The sequence below is a fragment of the Oncorhynchus nerka genome, linkage group LG24 (genome assembly GCF_034236695.1).
Source record: "Oncorhynchus nerka isolate Pitt River linkage group LG24, Oner_Uvic_2.0, whole genome shotgun sequence".
Taxonomy (NCBI): Eukaryota; Metazoa; Chordata; class Actinopteri; order Salmoniformes; family Salmonidae; genus Oncorhynchus; species Oncorhynchus nerka.
In genome coordinates this window covers 6946539-6959598 of record NC_088419.1, presented here as the reverse complement: position 1 = coordinate 6959598, position 13060 = coordinate 6946539, and the positions used below count along the sequence as shown (strand labels likewise).

The window sequence follows — 13060 nt, the reverse complement described above, 5'->3', positions numbered from 1 at the left end:
AGACGAGGTTGGTGACGTACCTCCACCTGGACGGTGTTGTTTGTACAGGTATAGAGACGAGGTTGGTGACGTACCTCCACCTGGACGGTGTTGTTTGTACAGGTATAGAGACGAGGTTGGTGACGTACCTCCACCTGGACGGTGTTGTTTGTACAGGTATAGAGGTTGGTGACGTACCTCCACCTGGACGGTGTTGTTTGTACAGGTATAGAGACGAGGTTGGTGACGTACCTCCACCTAGACTGTGTTGTTTGTACAGGTATAGAGACGAGGTTGGTGACGTATCTCCACCTGGACGGTGTTGTTTGTACAGGTATAGAGACGAGGTTGGTGACGTATCTCCACCTGGACGGTGTTGTTTGTACAGGTATAGAGACGAGGTTGGTGACGTACCTCCACCTGGACGGTGTTGTTTGTACAGGTATAGAGACGAGGTTGGTGACGTACCTCCACCTGGACGGTGTTGTTTGTACAGGTATAGAGACGAGGTTGGTGACGTACCTCCACCTGGACGGTGTTGTTTGTACAGGTATAGAGACGAGGTTGGTGTTGTTTGTACAGGTATAGAGACGAGGTTGGTGACGTACCACCTCCACCTGGACGGTGTTGTTTGTACAGGTATAGAGACGAGGTTGGTGACGTCACCTCCACCTGGACGGTGTTGTTTGTACAGGTATAGAGATGAGGTTGGTGACGTACCTGTCACCTGGACGGTGTTGTTTGTACAGGTATAGAGACGAGGTTGGTGACGTACCTCCACCTGGACGGTGTTGTTTGTACAGGTATAGAGACGAGGTTGGTGACGTACTGGTTGTTTGTACAGGTATAGAGACGAGGTTGGTGGTGACGTACCTCCACCTGGACGGTGTTGTTTGTACAGGTATAGAGACGAGGTTGGTGACGTAATGCCACCTGGACGGTGTTGTTTGTACAGGTATAGAGACGAGGTTGGTGACGTACCTCCACCTGGACGGTGTTGTTTGTACAGGTATAGAGACGAGGTTGGTGACGTACCTCCACCTGGACTGTGTTGTTTGTACAGGTATAGAGACGAGGTTGGTGACGTCACCTGGACTGTGTTGTTTGTACAGGTATAGAGACGAGGTTGGTGACGTACCTCCACCTGGACTGTGTTGTTTGTACAGGTATAGAGACGAGGTTGGTGACGTACCTCCACCTGGACTGTGTTGTTTGTACAGGTAGAGAGACGAGGTTGGTGACGTACTGTCACCTGGACGGTGTTGTTTGTACAGGTATAGAGACGAGGTTGGTGACGTACCTCCACCTGGACGGTGTTGTTTGTACAGGTATAGAGACGAGGTTGGTGACGTACTGTCACCTGGACGGTGTTGTTTGTACAGGTATAGAGACGAGGTTGGTGACGTACCTCCACCTGGACGGTGTTGTATGTACAGGTATAGAGACGAGGTTGGTGACGTACCTGGACTGTGTTGTTTGTGCAGGTATAGAGACGAGGTTGGTGACGTACCTGGACTGTGTTGTTTGTACAGGTATAGAGATGAGGTTGGTGACGTACCTCCACCTGGACGGTGTTGTTTGTACAGGTATAGAGACGAGGTTGGTGACGTACCTCCACCTGGACGGTGTTGTTTGTACAGGTATAGAGACAAGGTTGGTGACGTACCTCCACCTGGACTGTGTTGTTTGTACAGGTATAGAGACGAGGTTGGTGACGTACCTCCACCTGGACGGTGTTGTTTGTACAGGTATAGAGACGAGGTTGGTGACGTACTGTCACCTGGACGGTGTTGTTTGTACAGGTATAGAGACGAGGTTGGTGACGTACCTGGACTGTGTTGTTTGTACAGGTATAGAGACGAGGTTGGTGACGTACCTCCACCTGGAGTTATGGAACATTCCCTCACAAGTATAATTATTTGTCTGATCCCTCGTGATGACCAGAATACAATTGTGTGATCCTTCCTTAACCCATAGGAAGGTCCCACCCAATTTGACTACTTCAAAATGGTGATAGTCCTCAATGGACGCTGCCCATGCTAAAACAGTTTTTTTTGGGCACTAAGAGTATAGACCAGTTGTTTTAAATTTAAAAAGAGAAGTATGTCCTTCTATACAGTGAAACAGGTGGCAGCGCAGAGACAGCTCCTATGGGCTCTGGTCAAAAAGTAGTGCACTATGAATGGGAATAGGGAGTCATTTGGGATGCATGCTTTGAGCTACAGTACAGAACATTTGGTACAGTATGCCATTCAACAACCATTCACAACACAGTGTATTCCTCTCAGATTGTCATAATTGACAATATTCACTAAACAGGATCATATGACCACTGCATGATAATCTCAGATTGACAGGTCAGAAACAAGACAGTCTGGATTATATCTGTGTAGTCAAGAATTTATTTCCGTCCAATTAGCAATAGGAATAAAAGTCATGTGACGAGAATACAGAAGAAGGAGAAAGCCCCGTAGTGGAGTTAGGGCCCGGTAATGCTTGAATATTGCTGACGAGAGCCTACTGTAAAAAAAAAAAAAAAGAGAGAGGTGACCATTGATGGTTTAGTTTTCTTTTTGGCTCGATACCTATTAGGACATCTTTACCTATTAGGACATCTTCATACAATATTAGGAACACGTCGTTTGCCTCAGTTAGCAAGTTGATAGTGTAGAATTTACCATTATCAGAAACTTTTTAGATTTTTGGTTGTTTCACAAGCAAGGTGATTCTGCGTGACTGTCATGGGTTGTTTATTTATTTATGAGATCATGTAAACGGCACAAAATATATACTGGACTTTCAATTCACTATTTTATTTGTTGCAAGAAACAATGAGTGTGAACTTTCTTAAAGTTTAGGAGGTTAAATTATGTGAAATGCAATGAGGTAACAGATTTTTTGAATTAAAATCAAATTAAAGACAGTGATACTATGTGGTTTGATTGAGTACTGAAAACTCATTTCATTTTGCGTTACCCCCCCCCCCGACACACACATGCACTGAGAGGCAAAGGGTAAGACACAGTGCAGCCTCCGTGTAGCAGTTTGAGAGTTCCTTGCTCATGGGCACAATGGCAGCCAGTGACTCAGACACCAGCAGTCCACTTCCTCGCTAGGCTCGGGGCTTGAACCAAGAACCTTCCTGTTCCGCCACTCTAACCTCGGCTACATACTTCCTGTAACACAGTAGGACCTTAGAGATACGAACACAGAGGGAAACGGAGGCTGTTTTTGAAATACTGAAATGTTCGTAACTTTGAAAAAAAAAAGAAGAGACAGAAAAATATATATATCACCATAAAATTAGGTTTGTATCTTTGAGGTTCTACTGAATGTGGTTCACATGAAAACAGACCTCACAGAAGACTCTCCATGACGTAGCCCATATGACCACTCACACGAGACTCTCCTGCTTGTTTTTTGTGTGTGTGTGAAACCTTTTATTGTTTTCTTTAGTTTATTTCTTAAAATAAGCAACAGTGCTAACATACACGTAAGACGTTACAGCTCGTACAGTATAAAATGAGAAGCACACACTGGTGCAAAAAAAACAACTTACCAATCGAAAAGCATAGGATGAAAGAAAATAAAAACTACACATAATTCTAAATGAATGTCAACAGAAAGCTATATCCTGTATTCTAACAATGGAATAAACAGCTGCGGATTTCCTAAATGCCGGCCTGTAGAGTGTGTGTGATATTCAGTCTGCAGACCTAGAGGAGAAAAAAAAGAGAAGAAAACTGATTGAAATATATGCAACATATATATATTTATATATATATATATATATTTTAAAAAGAAAAAGGGTAATCTGCAATTGCTACATCCATCCAAATGGACTTTTCAATGAATGATCTTACAATAACAGTACATCTTCCAAAATGAGGAAAACATAATATAGACAACGGATGAAAAAAAAAACAACTGTGTTTTGTTACGTGTAATTAAATTGTAACAATTTAAACTACACTGAGCAAAAATAAAAAAACGCAACATGTAAAAACCGTGAAATAAAAGATCCCAGAAAGGTTTCATTTGCACAAAAAAAAAAAGCTTATTCCTCTCAAATCTTGTGCACAAATTTGTTTACATCCCTGTTAGCGAGCATCTCTCTTTTGCCAAGATAATATATCCACCTGATCGGGTGGCACATCAAGAAACTGATTAAACAGCATGATCATTACACAGGTGCTGGGGACTAATGGCCACTAAAATGTGCAGTTTTGTCACAACACAATGCCACAGATGTCTCAAGTTTTGAGGGAGCGTGCAATTGTCATGCTGACTGCAGGAATGTCCACCAGAGCTGTTGCCAGATAATTTAATTGTTGCCAGTTAATTTCTCTACCATAAGCCGCCTCCAACATCGTTTTAGAGAATTTGGCAGTACGTCCAACCGGCTTCACAACATCAGACCAGGTGTAACCACACCAGCCCAGGACCTCCACATCCAGCTTCACAACCTCAGACCAGGTGTAACCACGCCAACCCAGGACCTCCACATCCAGCTTCACAACATCAGACCAGGTGTAACCACGCCAACCCAGGACCTCCACATCCAACTTCACATCCTCAGACCAGGTGTAACCACACCAACCCAGGACCTCTACATCCAGCTTCACAACCTCAGACCACATGTAACCACGCCAACCCAGGACCTCTACATCCAGCTTCACAACCTCAGACCACATGTAACCACGCCAACCCAGGACCTCCACATCCAGCTTCACATCCTCAGACCAGCTGTAACCATGCCAACCCAGGACCTCCACATCCAGCTTCTTCACCTGCGGGATGGTCTGAGAAACTGATGAAACTGTGGGTTTACACAACCGAAGAAGTTCTCCAAAAACTGTCAGGTACCGTCTCAGGGAAGCTCATCTGCGTGCTCGTCGTCCTCACCTGACCTGATCGGTGTCGTAACTGACTTCAGTGGGCAAATGCTCACCTTCGATGGCCTCTGGCACGCTGGAGAAGAGTGCTCTTCACAGATGCATTCCGGTTTCAACTGTACCGGGCAGATGACAGACAGCGTGCATGGCGTTGTGTGGGCGAGCGGTTTTCTGATGTCAACGTTATGAACAGAGTGCCCCCTGGTGGTGGGGTTATGGTATGAGCAGGCATAAGCTACAGACAATGAACACAATTGCATTTTATCGATTGCAATTTGAATGCAGAGAGATACCGTGTCGACATCTTGAGGCCCGTTGTCGTGCCATTCATCCACTGCCATCGCCTCATGTGTCAACACACAGCCCAATGTTGCAATGACCTGTACATATTCCACAGGACACAATCAACAGCCTGATCAACTCTATGTGAAGGAGATGTGTCGCGCTGCATGAGGCAAAATGGTGGTCACACCAGATACTGACTGGATTTCTGATCCACGTCCCTACTTAAAAAATTAAAAAATCGTATCCGTGACCAACAGATGCATATGCATATCCCAGTCGTGAAATCCATAGATTAGGGCCTAATGAATTTATTTCAATTGACTCGAGTTCCTTATATGAACTGTAACTCAGTCAAATCTTTTGAAATTGTTGCAGGTTGCGTTTATATTTTTGTTCAGTGTAGATGCATTCTCATTGGTCAAGATTTAAGTCATTGCTTTTCTCCCCCAAAAAAAAGTAGTTACTTCACATCAAATCACATTTTGTTGGATGCTTTCATATAGAACATGTGTTTCATAACTCCCAAATCAGGGTCAAAATAACTACTAGCCCCCTCTCCTAACTGTAATGAACAAAGACACATCATTACATCAACACCCCTCCAAAAAAACACAACAATACTGTATCAAATTAGATGATGAATAGAATGTAATGGACATACCTATAAACCAGGAAGCAGAGGGTGAGGGCAATGATCTTCTGTTACTAGAAATACTTAGTGCGGTTGAGAGCTCTCTGAGCTATCTGTCCGCTCTGGTCGGTGATTTTCTCCCAGTCTGTTTGACCCACCACAAAGCCGATATCACGCTTGCGCTCTGCGTCCTTCTGCTCTTCGAGGTCAGCCCAGCGAACCTAGACGACAGGAAGGAAAACATCCAGCGGGGTCACGAGCAGGAAATGGGTCATGAGCAGGAAATGGGTCACGAGGTGTAGGCATGCTATGTTCATGCTAGCTAGCTGGTCTGACATTTGCATTTCAAGTTAAATATTCTAGGAATATTGCGAAAGAGTATTTTTAAGGAGCACACCCAAACCACGATCAAAACCAAACATTTTTCACCAATAGATAATCCAGATTTTGTGATGAATTTCTCCAGGCGCCTTGGATTATAGAGATGTTGTGACTGGTCAAACGATCACATATCTCTATAGTCAGTCAGGCTGCCATTGTAAATAAGAAGTTACCTAAATAAATAAAGGTTTTATAAAACAATATAATGAATAACACACAAAGATGGAGATGTTTTTGGGAAATGTCAAACAATCAAATATTCCCTGGTTTGTTAAAGAGAAACAGGTAAGGCGAGAACATAATATATAAAATATAAATATATAAAATACTTTACCCTCTTCTTGCCAGGCTCAGAGTGACGTGTGGCGTAGTCGTCCGTTAGCTGAAAGTCGTCTCCCTCCCTCTTCCTCTTCCCCCCCATCACCAGGCCGTCCAGCTTGTCTGTAAGGAGAAGAGCGCTCGCCACGTCACCTCACGACCCAGCAAAAGAAAAAAACACTATCGCTACTTCACCGGTATCGCGGGTCACCGTGACGACGATGACCGCGCTTCCTTAGATTCTGTATTATTGACATGTTCTTTTTTTCTGTCTATAAATATTTTGAATGTTCTTTAAGGTTACACGTTGTCTGGTTTTATTACCAAGGATCTCCACAAATCAAAAGAGTCGCCTCATTTTGACATTGAAGCAAGGAGAATTGAGCACATTTTTTTTTTTTGCCCTTCAAACTGTGTGCACAGTTTTAAAAGCAAGCGCAAAATGGTAATTGTATAATTGTAAATATGAGTTGATGTTACTTATTTGAAATGACCTATTTTGATCACACCTGTGTGTTTTGATCAGATCATTTGTATTCAGCATGTCCGCTAAAAAAGGAGACTGGAAACTGTTTAGGCAACAAGTGTCAAACCTCTCCTTGGGGATCCCCAGCCGTTCCATTCATTTGAACCATTCCAGAGCTAGCACACCTGATTCAACTTGCCAACTAGTTATCAAGACAATGAACTACTTAAAATCAGGTGAGCTAGTTTAGGGCTCCAACAAAATTGTGAAACGTCTGGGGGGTCCCCGACGAGAATTTTGAAAACCAATGGCTTAGATCAAGGAGTTGAAGAGCATATCACTGTGGCGCAACAGGAACATTTTCTGGGAAACTAGAGTCGTTAGTGAACATCATGTACATTAGTAAGACAGAATACCTACCTAGTTTCGCATCAGAAGTGTCCATCTCCCATTTGCTTTGTGGAATGTAACCCTAAATTATACAGAGAAGAGACTGCAACGGTTAGGCCTCGGAGCTAGGGGTCAGGAGGAGAGAGAGAGAGAGAGAGAGAGGGAGGGTGTGGGGGAGGGTTTCAGTGACGGGAGACAAGGCGTTCAAATAGTTAGGTTAATCAAACAATACCAGTACAATCACGACAAAAAAAAAAAAAAAAAAAACGCAAGAATGACACGACATGAGACGGCCATGAAATAGCTTTTAAAAAGATGTTGGCATGCAAACAATGTCAGATGTCATTATGACACCTCAGTTGAGAGGACGTGCCTTCGGTATGAAGCCACGGTCAAAGCATTTTAGAGACAGTTATGACTTCAGAAGCCAGCTAGTTGATACACAAGCTAGCTTTACTGCAAGAGCAACAACTGCATTTTCATCGACACCTTTTTGTGTTCATCGTGGTTCCACTTTGGTAGGACACCAAGTTGAAACAACTCATTTCATTATATTGCCCAGTTGCCCTACTAAAGAAAAAGATTAGCTAGCCATTTCCTTAATAACAGATGCCTGTAGTAGATATAGCTATTTCCTTAATAACAGATGCCTGTAGTAGATATAGCCATTTCCTTAATAACAGATGCCTGTAGTAGATATAGCCATTTCCTTAATAAAAGATGCCTGTAGTAGATATAGCCATTTCCTTAATAACAGATGGATATAGCCATTTCCTTAATAACAGATGCCTGTAGTAGATATAGCCATTTCCTTAATAACAGATGCCTGTAGTGGATATAGCCATTTCCTTAATAACAGATGCCTGTAGTAGATATAGCCATTTCCTTAATAACAGATGCCCGTAGTGGATATAGCCATTTCCTTAATAACAGGTGGATATAGCCATTTCCTTAATAACAGATGCCCGTAGTAGATATAGCCATTTCCTTAATAACAGATGCCTGTAGTGGATATAGCCATTTCCTTAATAACAGATGGATATATAGCCATTTCCTTAAGATGGATATAGCCATTTCCTTAATAACAGATGCCTGTAGTAGATATAGCCATTTCCTTAATAAGATGCCTGTAGTTATAGCCTTTAATAACAGATGGATATAGCCATTTCCTTAATAACAGATGCCTGTAGTAGATATAGCCATTTCCTTGATAACAGATGCCTGTAGTGGATATAGCCATTTCCTTAATAACAGATGCCTGTAGTAGATATAGCCATTTCCTTAATAACAGATGGATATAGCCATTTCCTTAATAACAGTTGCCTGTAGTGGATATAGCCATTTCCTTAATAACAGATGGATATAGCCATTTCCTTAATAACAGATGCCTGTAGTAGATATAGCCATTTCCTTAATAACAGATGTCTGTAGTAGATATAGCCATTTCCTTAATAACAGATGCCTGTAGTAGATATAGCCATTTCCTTAATAACAGATGCCCGTAGTGGATATAGCCATTTCCTTAATAACAGATGCCCGTAGTGGATATAGCCATTTCCTTAATAACAGATGCCTGTAGTAGATATAGCCATTTCCTTAATAACAGATGCCTGTAGTAGATATAGCCATTTCCTTAATAACAGATGCCTGTAGTAGATATAGCCATTTCCTTAATAACAGATGCCTGTAGTAGATATAGCCGTTTCCTTAATAACAGGTGGATATAGCCATTTCCTTAATAACAGATGCCTGTAGTAGATATAGCCATTTCCTTAATAACAGATGCCTGTAGTAGATATAGCCATTTCCTTAATAACAGATGCCCGTAGTGGATATAGCCATTTCCTTAATAACAGATGCCCGTAGTGGATATAGCCATTTCCTTAATAACAGATGCCTATAGTGGATATAGCCATTTCCTTAATAACAGATGCCTGTAGTAGATATAGCCATTTCCTTAATAACAGATGCCTGTAGTGGATATAGCCATTTCCTTAATAACAGTTGCCTGTAGTGGATATAGCCATTTCCTTAATAACAGATGCCTGTAGTAGATATAGCCATTTCCTTAATAACAGATGGATATAGCCATTTCCTTAATAACAGATGCCTGTAGTAGATATAGCCATTTCCTTAATAACAGATGCCTGTAATAGATATAGCCATTTCCTTAATAACAGATGCCTGTAGTAGATATAGCCATTTCCTTAATAACAGATGCCTGTAGTGAATATAGCCATTTCCTTAATAACAGATGTCTGTAGTAGATATAGCCATTTCCTTAATAACAGATGCCTGTAGTGAATATAGCCATTTCCTTAATAACAGATGCCTGTAGTGAATATAGCCATTTCCTTAATAACAGATGTCTGTAGTAGATATAGCCGTTTCCTTAATAACAGATGGATATAGCCATTTCCTTAATAACAGATGCCTGTAGTAGATATAGCCATTTCCTTAATAACAGATGCCTGTAGTGGATATAGCCATTTCCTTAATAACAGATGCCTGTAGTGAATATAGCCATTTCCTTAATAACAGGTATGTAGAAACTTGCTCTAACTATAGTACGTTTCAAAGGACAAGAGCCAACAATAAAAACATGAAGTGTTTTAATCTTAAAAACCGTACCAAGTCTAACGTTTACATTTTGTGTTTTAGGTCCAAAACTATGTATAAAAAAAACACAATATGAATTTAGTCAATTTATCTAAGAATTTTTTGTCGTAATCCCATTTATTACAGCTAGTACTAGAGCACAGCTAGTACTAGAGCACAGCTAGTACTATAGCACAGCTAGTACTAGAGCACAGCTAGTACTAGAGCACAGCTAGTACTAGAACACAGCTAGTACTAGAGCACAGCTAGTACTAGAGCACAGCTAGTACTAGAGCACAGCTAGTACTAGAGCACAGCTACAGCCCAGTTAAACAAGTTGGAAAGTACAACTTAAATATATATATATATAGTAAAAGTAGCAAACTGAAGTGAAGCCTTCTTACACTTTTTATATGCTACATTTTGAAATCCTCAAAATGTTAGCCCCTGATACAGCTGAATAAATACTACTTTAAATATGCTTCAAATATTTAGAAAATCACACTTACACAAAGCTACTTTGTGGCAACTGTGCTACAAACTACATGGTGTGCCACAAAATGTAGACAGTTTTTTTTTTGCCACTAGTTGGGGAAATTGTGGCAAACTTCTGGCAACAATAATATTTATTGCCAGAGGTTGTTTTCTGGCCAAAAAAGCTCAATGTTGTACTGGAGTCTGTTGCAAACCTGTGGCAACAATATCTATTGCCAATAGTGGCAAATAGTGTCCCGGAAGCCGTTTCTGGTGAACACGAGTTCCAAGACCAGTAACCGTTGATGACCAATCAGGGGGATTGGGAAATGGAAACCAAGCTATCTAGCTAGCTAGCTACCTACCAAAGTTGTCCAGTGAGTATCTAACTTAATTAAACTTCCTAATATACTTAAATTATGTTAGCTAATTGATGCTTGGTTAGCAATGTCATGTTTTATAGGATAGAGTGAAACATTTTGTTGATCCCAGTCTCAAATCAGTCAGCGCCACAGATTGGCTAGCGCTATAAGCTAGCTAACTTTAGCAATCATACTTTTTCACAAGTAATGTGAAAGCTACCTAGCTAACAATTTGCCTAAACACTTTTTAGGTGAATACGTTTCCTGTCTTTTAAAATCAATATGCATGTCAATATGCTAGTGTCATTGTGCAATAGCATGTTAGCTAGCACAACAGCTAAGATAGCAACAATATGAGCTGACTTGACATCAAAGCGAGACTTCACTTTTTGCAGACGGATACCCTCTCTCTACCCGTAATGTGGGAAGAGGCTGTATTGGGAGAAGGATGCATCGACACCCTGGAAAGATGTTCGGGATGCACTCAATCATACTCATTTAGAACTCAAAAAAGCATGGTCTTCAAGCTTGATAAGGTAAGTAAAATGCATGTACTATTCTCATAAATGTAGTCCATACTTTCATCCTTTGTAACAATTCAATATTTAATTGCTTTAAACTAGTAGTTAGCTCATCTTCATCATGTGATGTTCCTCCTATCGTTCAGTCACAAGGGAAAAAGACAGATGGAGGCCTTCAATCAAACTGAAGACACAGAAATGTGTGTTCACCGGGTCAAGGCTTCTTACATGCATGGCTTTGAAATGTAAGTTAACAATTCATTTAGGAAATATTATATGAATTGCCATATTAGGCATAGGCTTTACTTCCACCCAAGCCTTATACAACTTGAGTCAGGAAGAAAAGACAACTACAGTAGTAGACAACTGGCTCTTAATGATGACGTCCCCCAGTTGAGATTGAATATCATATTGATTAGTTGAAATCAATTGTGTTGAGGCTTGGCGAGAGACAAATATCATACTCTAGGAACTGTTGGCCCCACATATTTAAAAAGGTACATTTGGCCTAAATCCATCGTTTTGTTTATATAGCATTTTATACAAGGCAGAAACATTGTTTCCTTGCTGAAAGAAATATAGAGAATGACAGTTTCAGTAAGAAGCTTAGCAACGTCATCAACTGATGATATCGATCTGTTACGACATTGAATACATTGAATGTTTACTACATTTAATATGTTTAGTTCTCTGTGAGAAGCATTTATTTCATTTAAAATGGTGTGTGATTTGGTTTTGTAGAAGCATTTATTCATTTAAAATGGTGTGTGATTTGGTTTTGTAGATGCATTTCAATGTTGTTAATAACACACAGTAAACAAAAACCTGAATTAACTTACATATTCGTACTGAGTTTGCAGCAAATTTGCTGCGAACAGTAGAATGTTCGTCACAAGTTTTCCCAGAATTGTTTACCAGAAGTTCACACAAGTTGCAATTTTACCTCAACAGTTTGCCACAAAACTAATTTACATTGGAAAAATGAGCAAATTGGTGAAGAGTTTGACACAACTGTTCGCCAGAGGCCTGCTTTTCAGTAAGGACAGTCACTTCCCCTACCGATTTAGTGCTGACGAAATTACCACGGCATGCCGAAAATACGCTCTGACAGACAATCCCCTTGCATCTAACCTCGTCCACCAGACTGCACTCTGTCTGTATTCTGTATCAATAGGGATGAGGATACCTTACTCACTAACACAAAGCTAATGGAGGAGTGACTTCCAGCAGGTTTGGGGTAAATTATATTTCAATTCAGAAAGTACACTGAATTCCAATTCTCTTCATTGCTTTTCAATGAGGAAAATGTGGAATTTGGTTTACTTTCGAAATTGAAATGGAATTGACCCAAAAGCCTGTAGAATGATATTTCCTAATGTCCAATCCCATTCAATTTCTTGTTTCCTGGTGTACTGTAACAATTTCTAATACACTGAATAAAAATAGAAACATGTAAAGTGTTGGTCTCGTGTTTCATGAGCTTAAATAAAATATCCTAGAAATGTTCCATATGTACAAAAAGCTTATTTCTCTCAAATTCTGTGCACACATGTGTTTATATCCCTGTTTGTGAGCATGTCTTATTTGCCAAGATAATCCATCCACCTGACAGGTGTGGCATATCAAGAAGCTGATTAAACAGCACGATCATTACACAGGTGCACCTTGGGCTGGGGACAATAAAATGCCACTAAAATGTGCAGTTTTATCACGCAACAATGCCACAGATGTCTGTGTAGTTGCGGGAGCGTGGCTGAGCG

General features: G+C 40.8%; 1 protein-coding gene across 1 annotated transcript in view; it reads right to left on the bottom strand.

Moving 5' to 3' along the window:
• Nucleotides 1–2358: 2358 nt before the first annotated feature.
• Nucleotides 2359–13060, bottom strand: part of LOC115120952 (YLP motif-containing protein 1-like) — a 66300-nt gene continuing 55598 nt past the window's right edge. The window contains exons 20-23 of the mRNA XM_065008576.1: nucleotides 7376–7427; nucleotides 6506–6612; nucleotides 5821–6011; nucleotides 2359–3695 (exon numbers count right to left, since the gene is read on the bottom strand). Of these exons, the coding sequence (XP_064864648.1) occupies nucleotides 5865–6011; nucleotides 6506–6612; nucleotides 7376–7427 (306 nt within the window). The 3' untranslated portion in view covers nucleotides 2359–3695; nucleotides 5821–5864. The remainder of the gene's footprint in view (nucleotides 3696–5820; nucleotides 6012–6505; nucleotides 6613–7375; nucleotides 7428–13060) is intronic.